Source organism: Carassius auratus, chromosome 27 (genome assembly GCF_003368295.1).
Source record: "Carassius auratus strain Wakin chromosome 27, ASM336829v1, whole genome shotgun sequence".
In the NCBI taxonomy this organism is placed as follows: domain Eukaryota; kingdom Metazoa; phylum Chordata; class Actinopteri; order Cypriniformes; family Cyprinidae; genus Carassius; species Carassius auratus.
The window spans coordinates 20,154,696-20,178,592 of NC_039269.1; the positions used below are offsets into that span (position 1 = coordinate 20,154,696).

The 23,897-nt window shown below is 34.8% G+C and overlaps 1 protein-coding gene across 1 annotated transcript; it reads left to right on the top strand.

Annotated features, from left to right (window-relative positions):
- The first annotated feature begins 135 nt into the window (after positions 1-135).
- Positions 136-17,538, top strand: rxrga (retinoid x receptor, gamma a). Its single transcript, XM_026206465.1, has 10 exons — positions 136-261; positions 10,569-10,774; positions 14,101-14,239; positions 14,655-14,834; positions 14,910-15,070; positions 15,263-15,392; positions 15,467-15,599; positions 15,906-15,997; positions 16,810-16,915; positions 17,083-17,538. The coding sequence occupies exons 1-10, from the start codon at positions 210-212 to the stop codon at positions 17,228-17,230; spliced, it is 1,347 nt and encodes a 448-aa protein (XP_026062250.1). The 5' UTR covers positions 136-209; the 3' UTR covers positions 17,231-17,538.
- The last annotated feature ends 6,359 nt before the right edge of the window (positions 17,539-23,897 follow it).

Here is a 23,897-nt window from a genome sequence, read left to right on the forward strand (position 1 = left end):
AGTTTGCATTTAACATAGTCTGTAGCTATTCTATACACAAAACACTGGAGCACAGAATGCCTGATCCATTAGATAACATTCAGTCCTAAAAAAGCAATGGCGAGCACCTTCAACACAGGCCTGGTTGTTATTCAGCTTGCTAATCTAATTGACAATTTTTCTGCCCCAGTTATGACGGTCTCTCCCAAGGACAGTCTCAGAGAAAATCCATGTTCCAGATCGCTCACCCCATGCTCCCGGTTGTGTCACTCATGCTCCAAGGTCATTCCTAGATAGAAATATATTTCAAGAGCTTCTACTTACTCATTTATATCGTTCTCTGTATTTTTACTTTATACTGAAAAATCTGATAAAAAAAAAAAAAAAATAGCATTTATTATTATATATATATATTTTTGTATCTGAAATAGTGATTGATGGACCACTGTTCAAGATGTTTTATTAAACACTACCACAAAGCCAAATCAGAACACATTCCTTCTCTGACATTTAGGACTAAACTTGATCAGATTTTGGGCGTGCATCAATAAAGCCACGGGATGATAATCTCTTTAATCTGAGAAGGTAATCCAGCGTCAGTCCACCACACATCCCCAGGGGGATTGTCCCATCCAGCCTCACCCCTTTATTCAGCATTAGAACAGATACTTCAGGATCCAGTATATATATTATCCTGAAAATGAAATGCTGTATATATGTACAAGGCAAGGAGTACATACAATTTATATATATATATACATTGTATGTACTCCTTTTCTTCATGGTTTTTAATTAATGTCTTATTTAATGCTTATAAAACACAATGTTCTCTGTCCTTGAGACAAGGTTTTCTTTTCAAGCTAGAAGTCAAGGTGTTTGGGTTAAAATGAAGTCATCTCAGGGTTTGTTTCCATGGATTTTTTTTTAACTAACCAGAATTTCAGCCTAGTTTTCATCTTATTTCTCACTTGCCTCGTTTCAGTTGTATTTTCATGATAAGCACTTTCAATAAGTCTTGGTTAGTCTTTTTAGATTCACTCAATTTCTTATGGCTCCTTAAAATGATCTAGGTGACCTACAGGGCTACTAAACACAACATATAAACACTTCATGATAAAGCCACACTTGGTTTAATTGTGGTAACAATACACTACAATTGTACATCACAATCCTACTGAAGCATTTAGAATAGCCATTAATGACAGTCACATGTGGCTTTAAATGCAGCCATATGGTGTTCTGTGCTGTGCAAGCGATTTGAATATTTGGATGATTGAGTGACTGTATTGATTTTCCATAATCTCCACTAGAAAGCAAATTATAGCTTATCATTCTGTCATAGAGATTTGCTGAATAATCAATAAATGATTACTCCGATTCATCCCCCTTAAGATGCTAATTCCATGAGAACATGTGTTATTTGAGTACATGAGCATAGAATTCTCTCTCTCTCTCTCTCTCTCTCTCTCTCTCACACACAAACACAAAGACACACACACACATGTTGGGTTTCCATGTTTTACGAGGACATTCCATAATGTTTATGGCGTGTTTCTTTATAACATTGCTTTCACACTGTATTTTTACCCTTAAAATACATTTTATTTATAAGATGTTTTCCTCATTGGGACCAAAAATGTCTCCACAAGGACAAGGATTTTGGATACTGCCATCTTTCATGTACACTGTAAAAAATTGTCCTGTAAATTAACGGTAGTATACTGGCAGCAGGGTTTCCAGCAGTGTACCGTAATTTTACAGTTTTACTACCGTTTTCTGAATTACGGCTTTTTTGTAAATTAACGGTAATATACTGGCAGCAGGGTTTCCAGCTGTGTACCGTTATTTTACAGTTTCCAGAATTACAGCTTTTCTGTAAATTAACGGTAATATACTGGCAGCAGGGTTTCCAGCTGTGTACCGTTATTTTACAGTTTTCTGAATTACAGCTTTTTTTGTAAATTAACAGTAATATACTGGCAGCAAGGTTTCCAGCGGTGTACCGTAATTTTTCAGGATCATTACTGTATTCTAGTTTTTTTTTTTTTTTTTTCTAAACCGTAGAACTGGCAATTTTGCCAATCATTAACTTTATTAAAAATATCTGTATTTTAACAAATTCACAAACTGGCATTTCATTTATACTAAAAAGTGGCAGCAAATAGACAGAAAAGAGAAGACCAAGGGGGTATTTCTTATAGAACACTATTTATTTAAGTGCCCAACCAATAATTCAAATGCTTTCTCAAAAAAAAAAAAAAAGCAATCAAAATGGAAGAATCAGTCTTTGTATGTGTTAGAGAAAGATGAGATGAAGAGAGAAGAAAATTAACCAATTTACAAAACAGACAATGTGCAAAATGAACCCTGCAGAAGTCTGTGGACATATTTAAACTAATTTAAGTTGACCATATAAAACACAAAACAAGCAGCCATTTTAGGTCTAGCTTTGTGCTATGAGTATGACAATGCATGGGCATGGGCTTGGAGTGTACGTTCCCCTAAAAACAGCCTTTAAGAAATGGCAAACAACTTCTGAACAAGAATCTTATTTTGGTGTAATAAGTCAAAACCTGGCAAGGATTTGTAGAACAGTCCAAGAACGTTTCAGAAGCATAAAACTGTCACCAACTCTGATGCAAGTGTAGCCAGGGAGGGGTGTAGTCTGAAACATAAACATTGAGAAAAATCCTTTTTAAGTTAAAATAACATCAGCAGAATTTTAATAGAACGTAACAAAAAACATGTATATTGTATAATAATATAAAACATTTCAGAAACTTAGGACCCTACGATTTCCACGATGTGAAAAACATGGAGGCAATCACGGAATCAAATCATGAAAACGGAATTAGGCAAATAATGTGGATTGTCACAGAATTTGTCACATTTGTGATGAATACAATAAAATAGTGTTGTACACTAACTGAAATCGCGATGTGGATTAGTGTATTAATTAATAAAAGTTGCAATATTATGTTTGAAGTTGTACTTGTACTTGTAATTTTTGTAAAGTTATCCAAAGGATTAATTAGCTAATCAAAAAAAGGAACACTAGATTAAAGAGGAGATTAACATCGACAAAGTTTCAAAAATTAAGTTGTACGTTTGAAGGAGTATTTTTGTTCCAAAAAAACTCCTTCCGGTTTGTCACAAGTTTCGGAAAGTTTTTTTCGAGTATGGCTCTGTGTGACGTTAGATGGAGCAGAATTTCCTTATATGGGTCCTAAGGGCACTTCTGCCGGAAGAGCGCGTGCTCATGTATAGCGAGGCTGAGCACAGACATTCACTGATCAGAGTGAGAGCGTCGCAAAATGTCACAAAAGAAGTGTGTTTTTGGTTGCCAGGGCAAGACAACCCTGCACAGATTACCAAAAAAAACAGCATTAAGGGACCAGTGGATGGAGTTTATTTTTACAGAGCATCAACGGAGTTGTGCAAGTGTTTTTGTTTGTTCCCTGCATTTGGAAGATGCTTGTTTTACAAACAAGGCCCAGTTTGACGACGGATTTGCGTATCGTTTATTTCTTAAGGATGATGCAATCCCAAAAAAAAAGGGTCACGATCGTGTGTTGGAACCGCAGGCGGTGAATAAAACTGCTTCAAATATCTCTGCCTCCTTGTTAGTGCGTCCGCCTCCCATGCCGGAGACCCGGGTTCGAGCGCCGCTCGGAGCGAGTCGTTACTGCTGCTGCTCTCGTTCAGTTTCAGCCTCAGGATCTGATTCTGGATCATAAATAAACGGCTGAATCTGACTGTTAACCATGGTTTGTTTTGGATGATGGTTTTTTTTCCTCACGCTAATGTCACAACTTCCAAACGCTCTCAATGCAAAAGCCTACTGGCGCTCGTGATTATTTAGCTCCAACCACACGTCACATTAGTTTACAGAAAAGATAATCAATAGTTGCAGCTCTATCACACATACACAAAAAAAAAAAAAAAAAAAAATCAAGCGTCTTCACATCAATCCTTCAAAATAAAGGTTCGGTCTAATGTGATGTGATTGTGACGGAAATATATCACTTTTGTACAGTAGAATATGCATTTTCAAAGTAATATAATAATACAAATAAGAATTATAGTAATAAAAATAATAATAATCATTAAAATGATGTTTAAGGAATAATTACACAATTGTTATTCCATGTTTTAATTGTAACAGGAATAAAAATGGAATTTAAAAATAAAAGGTATTTCTAAAATGTATTTTAACCATTAAGATGTAATTTGAAAAAGTTAAAACAAAACAAAAAAAATTATAAAACATATTTACTTAATTTCTTCATGAGTGTTAAGTTAAATATTAAGCAGACTTTACCTGAGAATGACAGGTGAGTTGCACTTTATATTAGAGCAGTCAAATTTACTTAAAATATATTTGTGCAAATTCTTTACTTTTCGCAAAGTAAATCTTATTGAATTTTTTTCAGAGTTGAGCGCTTGCATACAATTTTTTATAATTCATAGAAATGGAAAATGCTTCTTTTCTCTTTTTTTTCTCATTGTTTCCACACTATTAGTATGACCAGTACTTAATTTGTAAATTGTTAGGTCCCGGAATAAAGTGGGGTGACCGGTTAGAGGACGGAGAGATAACGGTGCATTTGAGCAACATTAGTGGACCAACTAAACTGATTAATAGTGTGCATGTACTCAAAAAAAAATAAATAAATAAAAAATTCATGGTTTTAATAAAATCATTATATTATTTCAACCTCGAATTTTTTTTGTGTGTTTGGATAGTTTTTGTGTAACCTGGGACTGAACAGTCGCAACAACATAGGGGTTGTAATGAGTGCGGACTGTATCCTCTTCAGGGTAGTTCTCAGTGCCACTGACGACTTTTTTTTGGGTCAAATATAGGTTTGTGGATTTTATTTATAAAACCGTTTCTTTGCTGTAAATTATTTTATTTTATGAAATGCAAACTACAGGGATGCAACGTTAGTAACCAAAATGAGTCACACCAGTCTTTTTCAACTGACTACTTTTAAATGTTGATTTTTTTTTTGTTAAACAAGTTTAAATGTGAGAAATATTCTATGTGTGTAAACTGTGAAATAAGTTGTATTAAGAACTGTATTTAATGAAAATGTATGTGTAACTTCACTTGCCTAGATGAAGTCCCATTTGAAGTCCATTAGATTTTTTTGTAGAGTGGCAACCTTTGGATTGACTGTAGTGGACTTCTTATTCACCACCTTCCCCGTCTTCTTGGAGACTACCTTGCCTCGGCAGGTCTTTGAGCCTCTTTCTGGGTTTATTCCATAGAATCATCTTAGGAAAGTTGCATTACACATTACCGAAGTGTATAATAACCATTTTTCAAAATTCTGATTAATTAATTTGGTTTAGAATTTAGATTAATTTTGTAAAACTTTATAATAAGTATAAAGTAATAAAGCACTTATAAATCATTTGCAAACGAACTATATATATATTCTGACTCGTTTGGATTTAATGTGGATCTACATGCCTTTCTCCTATTTTCTCCGTGTCTGGCATGCGAATAAAACCACATTTGACAGTGTTTCAGATGATGAACTGAAAAAACTGAAATGGAAGAACACAAGTAGAACACAGGAGAAAGGTTGAGGTAACTAGTTTGCAAATAATGTATTACTTTACTACTGTATACTTATTATAAAGTGTTACCACAGATCTAAGAGAGTGAATAAAACATACGCAAAAAGGAAAACACTTACCTTTGAAAAAACTCTAACGTGCAACAAGCCGCCTCTTGATACTGCAGGTTGAAGATGTAGTGCACAGCAAACACTTGCAACTGCAGTCAAAAATGTTGACTGGACACTCACAAAAAAAATAGAAGCAATTTTAAAAATTGTGCACAACAGCAATGTTAACAATTTTATATCTCAGCCATCAGTAAATGTTTCTTCTTCATCATGTGCAATGACACACTAACCTAGCAAAATCAGATGAGGATTGGCAGGTAGATTGAGTGTCTTCTCAACCTCAGATGCAGATGCTGCAACCTGTAGAGAACACACAATACACAAATAATAATATTACATAATATAATGTGGTGAAGTGGAAAGAAGAAAATTAAATACTTACATCTGCATGTGAAACCAGTCCATCTTCATGTTCCTGGAAGTGGGACATTAACGTTAGAATCTTGACAAGCAGGTGTACCATATCTTTGTTCTCATCCTGGGACATCCTCCAACTTTTCATTAAAAACACTTAAAAATATTCTGTCTACTGCTCTCTCCTCTTCCTCTCTCTCTCACACACACACACACACACACACACTCTCTCTCTCTCTCTCTCTCTCTCTCACACACACACACACACACTCTCTCTCTCTCACACACACTCTCACACACACACAAAACTGTATTTGAGGCTGAGGAACAAGTTAGAATGTAAGTGAATTAAGTAACGTTTCCTCTGTGATATAGAGATTTGTGCCAATAAATCCAGTGCAAAATTAAAATTAAAATGTGCTCACATACAAAGCCCACTTTATTAACAATAAGTTCGTATATATTTAGATTACACTCTTAACTAGTTTTAGATACGACTTATATTGAAAGACTAATGTGTCACTCCGAAAAAAACAAACGTTTCTCACCATAACGTTAACGCTACTCTTTCCATCTATCCAGTCAAGTGCTCATGCAAAAGGCGATGAGTTCATGCTTCCTAAATAAAATTAAGTTTACAGGCCTATTTTCGATTTCCCAATATATAAGGATAATATATAAGTTACCAACTTTATACGCACCTAACTTAGCAACATTAATGCAAATAAAACAAATCCTCCATTTTAAACTACACTGGGTTGGCGCCATTGCAAAATGTAAATATAATTGTGCAAATAAGTGTTTCAGAAAATCAGGAAAACACACTTACTTCATATCCTCGTTATCTGCAATCTGTAATCGAGATTATATTTGAGATAATATCCGTTTTATTCACAGAGACTTTTCTCTGGTATCAGACGCTAACCGTTGCTCCCCTCCCCCACCGATCACGTGCTCATCTTCTAAAGTTGCCAAATATGTTCAATTCATATCCAATTAAATAATCAGCGAACGCAAGTATTTTATATTTAACTATTTACAAGTTTAACATTTACAGGATTTTACACCAGGAAAGAAAAAAAAAACGATGCAAATCCTTCACAAACACACTCATACACACTTAACTTTCAGGAGAAATTTGTAAAAATTGCATACATGCTAGTTCACCGTCTTGGCAAGATTTGTCAAAGGTAAATTAAAATATTGTGCCCACATTAAAAAAAACGCTGCAGTTTAAGATAAAATGTATTCAGACTTTGATCTGCTTACCTGTAAATGAGCCTCAACTTGAGATGAAATCCATAAAACTTTGACTGAAATCATGCTCCTCCATGCCTCAGCTAGCCTTTGGTTCCCCCTCTCCAACCGATCACGTGTGCATTTACGGTAAGACACCGTAATTTTAGAAAACAGTTCAGTACTGTATATTTACGCTGTTAATATGCTGTAAATTTACAGAAATTTTTTACAGTGGGGGTGTAACTGAATATACAGTATATTACTGTAAACCTACTGTTTTTACTGTAAACCTAGGTTTTTATTTTTTAAGAAACCAAGGCTGCATCTATTTTTTCCCAAAAATACAGTAAAAGAGTAATATTATGACACATTATTATTTAAAGCAGCCCTTCCTCCAGTCTTCAGTGTCACATGACACTTCTGTAATCATTCTAATATGCTGACTTGATGCTCCAGAAACATTCTTTTGTATCAGTTTTGAAAACAGTTGAGTGCTGATTAATATTTGTTTTCTGGCATTTCTTTAAAATGGAAATCTTTTGTAAAATGTAAAAGTCTTTACTAGGGATGTCAAATTTCGATTATTTCCATGATTGATCGTCGTTTAAATTAACGATCAATTAATCGATTAATCGTTAACCATAATACTGCACAATGCGTCTATTGCAGGCATGCAGTCAGCGGTATGACAGGATGTGCAAAAGCCACACACACACACAAAACGCTTTCTCACTTGAATTAAAGAGGTTTTAGTCTGAATAAAATGCTAGTAGCAGGATTATAAAATGAATAGATGCGATTATGATCATTTGATAAAATGAAGAGAGCGCGCCATACTTTTGAGGTCATTTTACTTTGTTGACAGTTTCCAATCCCGCACGGAGAACGCTGAATGCGCCTCTTTAAATGGTTTTGTGGTGCTCGTTGTTGTATTTTAAAGCACAATTGCAATGTTTTCAACTGACATTATTGTATAAAATTATCCGAAATGTGGAGCGCGTGTGACTGCGCTGCACATTAAGTGAACTACATCGGCGCTGCTGCACCAAAACACAGTTGCTCACATTAATTTGATCCTGCTGGATTCTGTCCTAGAAAATGTCAGATTTTAAAAAATCCGGCATACAGCGCATTAGATCGTGACAGTGCATGCGTGCAGACGAGGATGAGCGAGCGCGGCTTTGGCTAGATTTATTTGGAGGTTATTGCTCATGTCTCATTCGGCACAAATCGAAATGTTTCCATATTCGCAATGTATTTGAATGTTAAACTATTATTTATAATGTAAACTAGGCTTGTACTTAACACGCATTCGCATATAGACGGAAAAGATGATCCTCTTCATATGAGCAAAAACGTCCTTGGCATAACAGCAGAGTGGACAAGTATACTACGGTCTATTTAAACTGAATGCTCCAGGAATGTGTCGGTCACAGCGCCTATTAATCGCTGTTTTGAATCCAGCAATTATTTATTTAGAAATGATAAGATCTGATTATGACAAGTGTGGTATAAAAGCTTTGTTTATTAGAGGAATAATAGGTTAACTGGAAAATGTTAGATCGCGACCATGCTTTTGGACCCCATAGTCTTCATTTACAGGACAGGTAGTCTATTCATTCCTACAACTTGTTAATTCATTCCTACGAATTATTAATGTGGCAATTGTCCATGTTTCATTAATTTTGTTCCCTAAATAACCCATGATTTAAGTGAAATAAGGGAACAAATTAATAAATCGAACATCCTTGCTGAACAAACAGTTGAACTGCATCTACAGTATATATCATATAACCATTTGTTTCTATTAATGATCTGTGAAGCTTTTATGAAAGGTATTGTAAAAAAAAAATGCTTTCTAACAATTGTATGAGACAAAAAAATGGCTAATCATAAAAAGCTGTTTCATAACACTGGCACAGACTCTTCTGATTGTGTTTTGAGGATCCTCAGCACGACTGAAAGAAAGAGCCAGAACTCTGGCTTTGAACATGCACACCCAGGCTTGCCAAGGATAGATGTTCCCCCTGATCAGAATGTGCCATTCAGAGGTCATTAACAGCACAAGAATCTAGCCAGGGCACAGAGACCACTCTCCCCTAACACACTTGAGGAAGTGTGGGTGCTGAGGAGAGCTTTTACACTGTTCCCACTGGTCATCCAGGGCGTTACAGGGCATGTCACAGTGACAGAGCCCTCTCAGTGTGAGGAACAGGAGGCATCACAACAAAGACACTGGGAAAGCCATCACTCTCTCATGCCTTTAATATACACTGAGAGTGAGTGTAAATGGTTTATTGGGATGATCTGAATGACCTTGGACTGAGTTTGTGCATCTTGCTAGCTTTTTAAACTCCCTCAAAAAGAAAGGTGTTGTGTCTAATGGTCGATCAATCAGGTTTTTCAATGACCAATGCTGACACTGAACCGATATGATGCAGATATGCATATTAATTTATATATAATAAATACTGAGCATGTGTACATTTTAGACCTATAAATGAGAGACCTGAAAGTTGAAGTGTGATGATCCATGAATGCTCGCAGTCACTGCTAATCTCGTATTTGACCCCGTAACTGTGCAAATGCCACCAACCATTACTGCCCTCATTGACAGGGCCTCCAGATGTCTCGCAGCTTTTCTAGAATGAAAATGTCAAACTGTCACAGTACATTATCTGTATTTATATAGTAGAAGATATTTATGAAACATTCACTAGTCAACCGTGGATTCATGTTTAAACTGTTAATGATTATTTATTGATTAATATATATATTTTTAATATTAACATTTGTGACCCTGGACCACAAAACGAGTCATTAGGGTCAATTATTTTTTTTATCTTTTTTTTATACATCATCTAAGAGCTGAATCAAAAACCATTGATGTATGGTTTTTTATGATAAAACAATATTTTGCTGAGATACAACTATTGGAAAATCTGGAATCTGAATCTGAAGAAAAATCGAAATATTGAAATATTGAAAAAATCACCAAATTTAAAGTTGTCCAAATAAAGTTCTTATATAAAGTTTTGATATATTTACAGTAAGAACAGTTACAAAATATATCCACGGAACAAGATCTTTACTTAATACTTTGCTATAAAACTACTCGTGTGACTTATGACTGGTTTTGTGGTCCAGGGTTACATTTGAAAAATAAAAAAAAATAATAATCCCATAATGGAATTCTAACATATAAAATTATTAGATGTACAAACTGTTCCTATTAATTTCCGCATGCATTTAGTTGTTGATGTTGGATACAGACTAATGCCCTATTCCTGTTCTCAGGTTCTTCTTTGCAGGTAACACACGGTCACCTGAGCTCTCCTCCGTCCCAGCCTCCTCTCAGCTCCATGGTGTCCCACCATCACCCCTCCATCATCAACGGTCTAGGGTCGCCATACTCGGTCATCACTTCCTCCTCTCTGGGCTCACCTTCAGCCTCCTTGCCCACCACCTCCAGCATGGGCTATGGAGCGCTCAACAGTCCACAGGTACATTACAGAGAATGTGTAAACTTTTTTGTGTATATTTTCAAATGTAATTTGTTCCTGTGAGTTTTCAATAGCTGTTATTCCAGTCTTCATGCCACATGATCTTTCAGGAATAATTTTAATATGCTGATTTGGTCATTTATTTGTTGTGGCAAAGCCATTTCAGCTGGTTAAAAAGAGTGGGAACACTGAAAAAATATAATTATGTAACATTGTATTTACTGTAGCGACTTTAGAAACTAGGAGTGCTCATAGATTAAATAACAAAACTTGGACTGTAGTAGGCCTTTGAATAATGTTGTGGACACTCGGGCGCCTTGGAGTCAAAAAGGCTGAGAATCAGTGGTCTATTAGACATTGTAGTATTCATGTTATATATGCTAGATTTAAAAAGGATAGTTCACCCAAAAATGAAAACTCTGTTATTAATTACTCACTCTCATGTCGTCCCAAACCAGTAAGACCTTTGTTCAACTTTGGAACTTAAATTAAAATATTTTTCATCAAAAAGGAACATACACACATGCATCGTGGAACTGTCATCAAATGTTGACACAGAAGATATAAGGAGAAACTGTTGAATAAAGTCATTATTGTTCTCATAGGTTTGTAAAATGAAGGCTGAACCACTATTTTAACGATGTCCTTACTATGTTCCTGGGCCTTAAATGTGGTAGTTGCATTGCTGTTTATGGAGGATCAGAAAGCTCTCGGATTTCATAAATAATATCTTAATTCGTGTTCCAAAGATGAAAAAGTTCTTACTGGTTTGGAATAACATGAGTGTGAGTTATTAATGACAGAATTTTCATTTTTGAGTTATTTAATTGCTTATTATCAATATAGTTCAAATTCTCCATTCTCATATCCTCCCTAAATGAGAAGAACTTCTAGGTGTTTAATAAGCACAACCTTTTTCTTTGCTTTGCTTTGCTTTGTATCATTTGTGATATCTCATGGAAGAGATAGTGGGACATCCATGCTTCCGAGCAGAGAAACTTTAGCTGCAAGAGTGAACCAGCAAAGAAAATGCAGAATGCTCTTTTAATGCATCCCTCCTTTCCTCTGCAGGGCCTCCCTCTAGCCCGAGGGAGAACAGCCCATTCAGTTTAGTCTAGCCTAAAAAGAGCTAATGTAGCGTGACGGACAGCCCTAGTATAACCTTGGCTCACATGGAGAGAGATATCATTGCGTTGAGGCTCCGCTACAGTGGGCGCAATATGCAACACTTCAAGAAAGCTGTGGAAACCTGCGATACTATTAGCTGTAAATAGCGTCACGTGTGAATGTCTCGCTTGAAAGTAGGGATGCCTCTATAGAGGAACGCTTCTTGTGAGCGAGGGCCAAGAGCTCTGAATAATATATAGACTATAGGCAGCAGATTAAAGGGAGCGAACGTGATGGTGGCTGCTGTGTATCACCTTCCGAGCATCTTTCTGCATCACTGAATGGCTCACTGTTTCAGGATAGCGCTCTCACAAAATGAACATGTTTGTGTTAGTGCGAATGCATGTGTGCATTTTTTGCCTTTACTGTTTGAAAGCTTCAAAATTAAAATTTCTGCCTGTTTAAGTCGACATGAAATCGAAATGTACTTTCTTAATGCATGTTCATAGTCTTATTAACCATACATTATAAAAAGAAACACAGCAAATGTATTATAGTTTACCATTTTAGATTAAATTAAGTAAGCTGAGTTTTAGCATGGTTTTGACCCACTTAAATAGGACTTAAGTATATGTAATTTAGTAATTGCTACTATATTACTTTTATCTTGAAGTATATGGAACAATTGGTCTGCTAAACGTACTGACAAGCATTTATGATAAACTAAAATATATGGGATGTATTTAAATATATTTTAAATTACAAATTTGTAATTTTATATATAAAATATGTATGAATATATATATATATATATATATATATATATAATGTGAAGCCTGTCCTCCAACAAAAAACGACCATATAGGTTGTTTGTGCAAGCACCTTATTACGACCTATATTTACGTTTTAAAGAGGCCTCTAGCGGGCGTAAAAATAATGACAGTATCGCGTTGCATCGTATAACGTCATTACCAATCAAAACGCACATTTATTTAAACGTAATGTGTGGACTTTTTACACCAATCTCACAGTAATTCATACATATTTTACTAGGTGGCTTATTCGTTCGAATGAACGGACCTAATCCCACCCCTAAACCTAACCATCTCAGAAATCATGCTAATTTATGATTTATTGAGCATATAAATTTTATGTGCACATCCGTTCTCTGGGATCTAACCCATGATAGCATGATTGCATATCAAGGTATAACCCAATAATCTACCAACTGAGCTACACGAAACGCAAATCAGAGTACAAAACATTCATATGAAAACGACCTTTTGCCGATAGGGGCGCAATTGTAGTATACGCTCTGATGGGTCGTATTTCAGGGATTTGGACAAATGACAAGCATGTTGGTTGGAGGACAAGTTGATAATTTTTGGAACATTTTGGAAATGTTCACTCAAAACGTGTCTCAAAACACTTAAGTTATATGGAGTATCTGCAATATTTTTTTGAAATATACACTACAAGCGCACATTCCGTACAATTAAACACACTTATTTGACAAGAGATAGCAAGTTCACATTGAGGTCTGACTCTATTCTGTCCAATCTATTCAAATAAAGTCACAAGCCTGTTGAATTGTCAAAAATGCATTAATTATACAGCATTTATGCAGCAGGAGCTGGTTTGTTGTTGTGTATAATGTTTGATACAGCTTTTTTGCAAAGTTTGGGGGAAGATAACATTTTATAAAATATGCATAAAAAATCGCACAGCTCCCAGCATCATTAAAAATGCACATCTCATCATTGCATCTCAAAAAAAACAAAATCAGCTTTTTAAAAAGACTATTGACCCACTGGGGTTTAGCTGGTTTGTTTTCAGTTTCCATTCCCTGACCTTTCTATCTTTCTCTGAGCATGTGTGGTTAATTCTATAAAAGCCACCGGACCTGTACTTGAACATGATCTCATTTCCTAAAACTTGCCGTGTCAAGTGTGACTGTTTGCTGACATCTACTGGTGAAGACACATTTAATTTACCCTAAGCTGATACATTCATTGTAATTAATTACTTTTATTTATCGTAGCACTGATATGTATACTGATATATATGATATATTCCATAGTTTTCATATTTCACATTACAACCATGTAAACATCTAGAAGACTCTATGCTACACGTCTAATAAGGCTCATAGCCACAGAAAGTGGCAAGCCACACAGACACAAGCTTACTTTGTTGTTTTTCCCTCTCCTTCCTCACAGATGAACCCTATGAACAGTGTTAGCAGCTCAGAAGACATTAAACCTCCTCCAGGGCTGACGGGACTGGGGAGTTACCCCTGCAGCAGCCCGGGGTCCCTCTCCAAACACATCTGTGCCATCTGTGGAGACCGATCCTCGGGTACTTACCCTCATACAGCACATGTACACCATTGTACCGATTCTCTCTTTGACTCGATCCTGACTGGGAGAGTTCACCCAAAAATAAAAAATCTGTCATCATTCCCTCCCCCCAAACTTGTACAAATGTCTTTCTTCTGTGGAACTTGAAAGAAAATATTTTGATGAATGCTTGTAACCAAACAGTTTTGGCTTCTATTAACTCCCATTGTATTATTTGTCCATACTGTGGAATTCAGTGGGACCTGAAACTGTTTGGTTACAAATATTCAATGTAATATCTTCTTTCATTTTCCAGAAGAGAGATTAGCCAGAGAGATTTGGAACAATGTGAAGGTAAGGTGATTTTGGGGTGAACTATCACTTTAAAGACATGATATGATAATGTAAAGTACGTTACCTTTGTCTGCCTATAGGGAAACACTATGGTGTTTACAGCTGTGAAGGATGCAAGGGCTTCTTCAAGAGAACTATCCGGAAAGATCTCTCGTACACGTGTCGAGACTGTAAAGACTGCCAGATTGACAAACGCCAGCGTAACCGCTGCCAGTACTGCCGCTATCAGAAGTGTCTGGCCATGGGCATGAAGAGAGAAGGTGAGGGACTCAAATGCAAGAGAGGCATGTTTGTGGATCATTTCCTGAAGTTATAGAAATGTTCCGTGTGTGCAGCGGTGCAGGAAGAGAGGCAGCGGGGTCGGGAAAAGAGTGATAATGAGGTGGAGTCTAGTAGCAGCTTTAATGAAGAAATGCCAGTGGAGAAGATTCTAGACGCTGAACTTGCAGTGGAACCCAAGACTGAGGCTTACATGGAGTCCAGCACAGGCAACTCGGTGAGACACCTTGTAAAGTTTCATGAGAAGCAATGTGATGTCTAGTTATATCGATCAGCAAACAAAATATTAGAAATGTAAATAATGTACATACAATGCACGTGCTTGTACTAAATACACTTTTGATCAAAATCTTTCCTACGTGCAGTCCTTTCATGTGTAAATATATGTGTAAATATTTCTGATTCTCAGAGGAATGACCCAGTGACCAACATCTGCCAGGCTGCAGACAAGCAGCTCTTTACTCTTGTTGAGTGGGCTAAGAGAATCCCGCACTTCTCGGACCTTCCTCTGGATGACCAGGTCATCCTGCTGCGAGCAGGTCAGGATCCCTCTATTCAGATGTTAAAGGTGTGTGTAGAATGCCTGTCTCACCGTCAGTGTGTGTGTGTTTAGGTTGGAACGAGCTGCTCATCGCTTCATTCTCACATCGTTCTGTGACGGTTAAGGATGGGATCCTCTTGGCCACCGGCCTGCACGTCCATCGCAGCAGCGCTCACACCGCAGGGGTCGGCTCTATATTTGACAGGTCAGGTCACTGCATCTCAAACCCTCCCTAGGGACACATGCATGATATTGATATCTAAGCCACGCTTAAAATGTGTGAATGCAAGTTGTAACAAAAAGACCAAACCATCTTATACATGCAATATTTCATGATAACATGACTGTATGTGTCGTATGTACTGCTTTACAATTCATTGATCCCTCTGAATTTCCAAATAACATTATCTAATCTATTTTTAGGACTTTAGGTTTGCTTTGATTGATTTTTCCCCCCCTTATATTATTGAATCTTTGTAAATCCAGTCTAAATACATGATAATGTTTGCAGGGTATTAACAGAGCTGGTGTCTAAGATGAAGGACATGCAGATGGACAAGACGGAGCTGGGCTGTCTAAGAGCTATAGTCCTCTTTAACCCAGGTAAAGACCTGTCCTGTCCAACATCAACTCATACCAATCAGTAAATCTAATCAGACAGATGTGGCAAAAAAAATAATCTGACATTCAATTTGTATAATTAATAGATTAAGTTGTTGATTTAAAGTGTTACATTTAGGAATTGTGATTAATAATTGAATATTTATATATATATATATATATATATATATATATATATATATATATATTGTTATGAAATGTATGGGACATTTTAATTTTATAAGCAATATGTAAGTATTTATTAATAATAATAATATAATATATGCAGTGTTTTATATAAAATATAATTATGTTTATATTTAATGTTACATATTTTATTGTTGCATGTATTATATTGATTATTAAATATACTGTATTACATTAAATTGTATCTATTATTATTCATTATTATATAGGATATTTTGTCTTCGAAGGGCACTGTTTGTTGATTTACTTTTAACAACAGCTTGTCAGGATACTACACCAAAAAATTCTAATTTTGTCATAATTGTTCCCTCATGTCATTCCCAACCTACATGAAGGTTATAAATATATATTTTTTTGTTCCACATATAAAAGAAAGTCAAGTTTAGATTGACTTGCATGTGAATTAATGAATTTCCATTGAACTATGCCTTTAAATTATAACTTTTGAGGTTTGTTGTAACCTGAACAGTTTTTTTAACAGTGGACAGTTGTCATGTAAAGAAAATGCAAGTGATGAGAATTTCCTGTTCAGACAACAGCATTCAGTTACAAGGGTTGACGATGAAATGCATGTGTTCTTATGTTTCGTGTCACTGTCCCTGTTATAGATGCAAAAGGATTGTCAAACCCATCAGAGGTCGAGGCATTACGGGAAAAAGTGTACGCTTCACTGGAGGCCTACACCAAACACAATTACCCTGATCAGCCCGGCAGGTAGTTCCCGCTCTGACTGCCATCGTGATGTTTTATTGATGCCCCAGCACTCCTGCTCTTCTTTATTTCATGACAGACATCGGCTTGTTATTAGTGTGAACAGATACAGATGTAGGTCATGCAGGTATAGCGTTGCAGTCTGAGTGTTTTTTTCTCTTGTCACTCAGGTTTGCCAAGCTGCTCCTCCGTCTGCCCGCTCTGCGCTCCATAGGACTGAAGTGCCTGGAGCATCTGTTCTTCTTCAAACTCATCGGAGACACACCTATAGACACTTTCCTCATGGAGATGCTGGAGGCGCCGCATCAAATCACATGACACAAGTCTTCCTGCGTGTAAATATCCCCAGCGCACACTTAGCCCCATCATAACAAGAAGAAGTTCTTATTTTGTACCAAGCACAATGTGAAAGACAAACAAACACACAAAAGATTTTATTGCTATTTTCAAAGAAAGAGACACCGCTTACGTAAATTGTAAGAGTACTGTAAACCTTTATTTTGTACATAGATTTTACCGTCTGTGATAACTGCAGAAACTAAATGTGAAAATATTTAATTGAAAGCAAAACTGTATAAACAGTCACCAGCAATTTAGAATTCTGTGAAAAAAAAATAAAACAAATTTAAATAAAGCATGTTTTGTTGTTGCCTTATTTTGAAAAAATCTACATATGCAATTTCTACCTGCATTTGAGCTGTAAAATAAAATTCAGATTCACCTTACTTAGTCACAAATATTTACATTCACACACACACACACACATATATATATATATATATATATATATATATATATATATATATATATATATATATATATATATATATATATATATATAATCTTATATTTTTAATGTATATATTTAACTATAAAAAACATGAAAATTAAACAAGAAAAACTGTACATATTCAGTATATTTAATTTAAGGGTTATTTTGTATATTCAAAAGTAAGGTAAGTTTTTTAAAATAAATGAATTCATACTTCTACTCAGCAACAGTGCATTAAAAAAGTGACAGTAAACATTTGCATTGTTACAAGAGATTTCTTCTTCAAACTATCATTTTGAACTTTCTCTTCATAAGGGAAGCTGGGGGAAAATGTGTCATGGTTTCCACAAAAATACTGTTTTCTACAATGACAATCAGAAATGTTTCTTAAGCATCGAATCATTATACTAGAATGATTTCTGGAGGATCACGTGACTGGAATTCAGCTTTGCATCACAGGAATAAATTATATTTAAAAAATGCTTAACATATAGATGACAGTTATTTATATATTTAACTTTTTTTGCACACTAGAATCTTTCTTCATTTTAAAGTAGGATATAAAAACAGATATTATTTCAGTTTATTTAATTAAATACATTTGTTTAATTACAAAACTTTTACTAAATAAACTAATATATGAATACTAATTATTTAATGTGACATTGTTTATATATATATATATATATATATATATATATATATATATATATATATATATATATATATATATATATATACATATTATGGCAAGTCGTTCAGGAAATAATTATTCTAATATGAAGTTGGAATATGTAGAATGAAAGTCTGAATATATAAAACGAATGTATGAATGTATATGGAATGAAAGTCTGAATATATATAGAATGAAAGTCTGAATATATAAAACGAATGTATGAATATATATAGAATGAAAGTCTGAATATATAAAACGAATGTATGAATGTATATAGAATGAAAGTCTGAATATATGGAATGAAAGTTTGAATATATAAAACGAATGTATGAATATATATAGAATGAATACATTTCTTCATCAGTAGAACAATGTTGAGTACGGTTGCCAGTATTTTGGTCCGTACACGCATTCGCCAGGGTGTTAATTACACGATTGTTACTTAAAATTGCTGCTACTAAATTTCATGCGGACTCTGTCATTGCTTTTGCTTTTGCAATGATTTTCAGACATTCATTTATATATTCAGACTTTCATTCTATATATATTCAGACTTTCCATTTATTCAGACTTTCATTCTATATATTCAGACTTTCATTCTATATATTCAGACTTTCATTCCATATATATTCAGACATTTGTTTTATATATTCAGACTTTCATTCAATATATTCAGACTTTCATTCTATATATTCAGACTTTCATTCTATATATTCAGACTTTCATTCCATATATATTCAGACATTTGTTTTATATATTCAGACTTTCATTCAATATATTCAGACTTTCATTCTATATATTCAGACTTTCATTCAATATATTCAGACTTTCATTCTATATATTCAGACTTTCATTCCATATATTCAGACATTTGTTTTATATATTCAGACTTTCATTCCATATATTCAGACATTTGTTTTATATATTCAGACTTTCATTCTATATATTCAAACTTTCATTATATATTCAGACTTTCATTCTATATATTCAGACTTCATATTTTAAATATAATTATTTCCTGAATGGCTTGCCAATGGCTTGAAAATTTCAGATGGCACTTAGAGGCTTTTGCATCTGAACTCTTCATATATATATATATATATATATATATATAAACAAACATCTATTGAGTTAGATCTTGAGCCTGAACGCAGTAACTTTATGAGTGAGGTGTCATAGTGTTATTCGGCTCTGTCTGATTCTAAATCAATTCATTTGTGACTCACTGGATACGAAACTACTGTTTTTTCCCCTGAAATTAAAAAGCACTTGTAAAATGTCTGGAGCAGGCAGGAAAGGAACACCATTAATGTGTTTCTCAGCAGGCATGAATGAAATGTGCTTCTTTCATCTGCCTCTGTTGTGTGTCTAGACTGATGGTATTTATGGACCTGAAAATGCACTTTATGTGTCCATGTGTTTTGATAACAGTGTCATAACAATACATGGATAAATGATTTCTTGATTAAATAGACATACCACAAACTTCACAAAATGGCAAACATTTCTTATTAAAGTTTCCATCTGTGATATAGCTGATCTGATTCAGTCACATGACATTTCATGATCTTTAATTCGATTTATGGTCATCTGTAGGGCAAAGTAATGGCAGTGAATACAACATAAACACAGATATCAAACAAAGATGTTGATCACTGGATGTGACCCATACCGAAAAGAAAAGAAAAGAAAAGAAAAGAAAAGAAAAGAAAAGAAAAGAAAAGAAAAGAAAAGAAAAGAAAAGAAAAGAAAAGGAATTCAGGTGTCAGGTTATCACAGATTTGACCAAATCTGAAATTCCTGGACATTTATATACAGTACAGAGCAAAAGTTTGGACACACCTTCTCATTCAAAGAGTTTTCTTTATTTTCATGACTATGTCACACTGAAGGCATCAAGGGCTATTTGACCAAGAAGGAGAGTGATGGGGTGTTGCCCCAGATGACCTGGCCTCCACAGTCACCGGACCTGAACCCAATCGAAATGGTTTAGGGGTAAGCTGGACCGCAGACAGAAGGCAAAATGGCCGACAAGTGCTAAGCATCTCACGGGGAACTCCTTCAAGACTGTTGAAGACCATTTCAGTTGACTACCTCTTGAAGCTCATCAAGAGAATGCCAAGAGTGTGCAAAGCAGTAATCAAAGCAAAAGGTGGCTACTTTGAAGAACCAAGAATATGACATATTTACAGTTGTTTCACACTTTTTTGTCATGTATATAATTCCACATGTGTTAATTCATAGTTTTGATGCCTTCAGTTTGATTCTACAATAATGAAAATAAAGAAAACTCTTTGAATGAGAAGGTGTCTCCAAACTTTTGGTCTGTACAGTATATTTAATTTACAATCTATCTCTGTACATGGGTGGCACTCATAAAGTGGAACTATATGTGGGGACAGATAGATAGATGTATTTGCTAAACATCTGTTTATCATCACTGGATAGTCAAGTCAAGCTCATTATCTGGATTTTTACTGAACAGGAAGATTATACTTGAACAAGAGGATTATCTATATATTAGCTCTCTCTCTCTCTCTCTATCTCTATCTCTCTTTCTCTCTCTCTCTCTCTCTCTCTCTGTGCATATATATATATATATATAAATATATATATGAAGAGTTCAGATGCAAAAACCTCTAAATGCCATCTGAAATTTTCATCTAAAATTAGGATTTTTATCAAGCTCCTATGCTTAGGTTGAGTCATTTTACTTCAATGGCAATGTGCAGGTCCTTTTCCAGGCTATTAAAGTGAAATAACTGAACATAAATATAGCAGTCTGAAAAAATTCCTAATTTTAGATGCAAATTTCAGATGGCATTTAGAGGTTTTTGCATCTGAACTCTTCATATATATATATATATATATATATATATATATATATATATATATATATATATATTAGGGTATTTTATACATACAATCTCAGAAAAAAGGTACAAGCTGTCACTGAGGCAGGTTTACCTTTTCAAAAAGTACTGTTAGGTACCATTTGGGTACTAATATGAACACCTTGGGTACTAAAGTGACAAGCTGTTACTGTTTTTTCTGAGTATACATTATTATATACACTACAGACCAAAAATTTAGAAACATTACTATTTTTAAAGTTTTTGAAAGAAGTTTCTTCTGCTTATCAAGCCTGCATTTATTTGATCAAAAATACAGAAAAAACTGTAATATTGTGAAATATTATTACAACTTAAAATAATAGTTTTCTATTTGAATATACTTTTAAAAAATGTATTCCTGTGATGCAAAGCATTACTCCAGCCTTCAGAGTCACATGTAACATCCAGTCTATCACATGATCATTTAGAAATCATTCTAATATTCTGATTTATTATGAGTGTTGGAAACAGTTCTGCTGTTTAATATATTTGATGAATAAAAGGTTAAAAAGAACTGCATTTATTCAAAATAAAAATAAAAAATTCTAATAATATATATTCTACTAATATATTTTCTTTACTATCACTTTTTATCAACACATCCTTGCTGAATATAAGTATTGATTTTATTTAAAAAAAAATAAAGAACAAAAATGACTGACCCCAAATTACTGACCAGTAGTGTATATTGTTATTACAAAATATTTATATTTTAAAAACATAGCTTCTTTTTTACTTTTTATCCATCAAAGTATCCTAAAAAAGTATCACATGTTCTGAAAAAATATTAAGCAGCAGAACTGTTTCCAACTTTGATAATGAATCATCATATTAGAATGATTTCTAAAGGATCATGTGATAATGATCCTAAAAATTCAGCTTTGCATCACAGAAATAAATGATAATTTAAAGTATAATGCATTTAAAAAACAATTATTTTAAATTGTAATAATATATCACAATATTAATTTTTTTTCTGTATTTTTGATCAAATAAATGCAGGCTTGAAAATAGTGAGGTGTCATATGAAAACATTAAAAATAGGAATGTTTCCAAACTTTTGGTCTGTACTGAATATATAGCCAAAATGTTAAGTTTAATTTTATTTTAAATTGTATATTATCCAGCAAGGATGCATTTAAATTGGTCAAAAGTGACTTTAACACTGTTGTTAACTATTTCTATTTCAGTTAAATACTGTTCTTTTGAACTCTCGATTCATCAAGGGTCCTGAAACAAATTGTATCACAGTTTACACAACAACTGCTCAGCACAACTGTTTTCAACATTGATAATAACAGAAAAGGCTCCTTGAGCACCAAATCAGCCAATTAGATTGATCTGAATGGCCGAGCAATCCATAAAATGATGGAAAGCTCAAAGTGGCCGATGTCAGTAAGATCTGAGCTCTAACAGCGCTAGAACAACAGAGATATTGTGATGCCAGACACTGATTGAAGTGGCCCAAAATGTCCTTAAATTCTCTTTTTCTAAACAATAAATGAAAACACAGTGCGAACTTGATCCGTCTCTAAGGTTTTGCTCTGTTCATTGTCTCCAACTCTGTTCAGACTATTAACATTAACAACAACATTGTCTGAACAGAAAATCTTTTGCCTTTGCTGTTGGGGAGACGTGGACTAATGTGTCTGAATGTTGGGTGTCCCTGAGGCAATGTTGACTTTTTGAAGCGCATGACCAAACCAGAAGATTGAAATAATCGCTGCAGTGTGTTTGGAGGTGTGGTGCACTGTTTAACATCTGAAAGACATTACTTCAGAACAAAAACTACTTCCCATAAAGAGGATGTTTTCTCTCTCACTTAAGCTTCTTCACAGCGAACGTTCATTTTACTGTGACAGGAACTGAGAGAAAAGCTGAAACATTTATTACATAGCACATATAGTTCTTTTTAATGACTGCATTGTTGGATTTGGATTGATTTTGGGTATTAGGAGGTAATTACGCCAACGACCTTCTGGGTTCAGTTTGTGAATCAGTTTTGGCAGCTAGGCGAGACACATACATACCTTACCAACCACCCAAACAATCAGCAAACACTCAAACAACCACGACCTCCTACATGAAACCAACTCTTGGACCCAAACGAGAGAAACCTGAGAGGCCTTTTGTCAATAGTACATAGCTCCATTTTCACGACCACATTAGAAAGGTCAAACACCATCTGTGTCAACTACATAAAGTCTGGAAAAAGTGCAGGACCTCTGCAGTGGCATGTTTGGGTTTCTCCGAATTTGATTAAAAAGCTTCAATTTGACCGCATTATGCACATTTATGCCCTGAAATCCAGTATCAGAACCGCTGGACACAGAAATTTTAATAGCTGTAATAAAAAAAAATAAAAAAATCTAATTAACCATTCATCCCGTTCGTGGAAAATTGAGATCCAAGGACATTTTAACAGAGGTCACTGACACTTCTGTCAGCACTGTGGACACATTGCTGTTGTTGTCTAGTGTGTGTGTGTGTGTGTGTGTGTGTGTGTAGGAGGTTAGTCTTTACATCATCATGCTTTAATTGGGCTGTGGTGGTTAATTAAAGCTGCTAGCCAACAGGAGAAATCCAGCTGCCATACAGTATAAAAGAGCCGAGCGCCTAAAGACAGAACAAGGTGAGCTGAGA

What these genes read in the sequence shown, in the direction of transcription:
- rxrga (XM_026206465.1), top strand. Translation starts at nt 210, where the DNA reads ATGTTCCAGATCGCTCACCCCATGCTCCCGGTTGTGTCACTCATGCTC. An exon ending in GAGCGCTCAACAGTCCACAG is followed by an intron (nt 10,775 to 14,100) that starts GTACATTACAGA and finishes CCTTCCTCACAG; the next exon opens with ATGAACCCTATGAACAGTGT. An exon ending in GTCGGCTCTATATTTGACAG is followed by an intron (nt 15,600 to 15,905) that starts GTCAGGTCACTG and finishes TAATGTTTGCAG; the next exon opens with GGTATTAACAGAGCTGGTGT.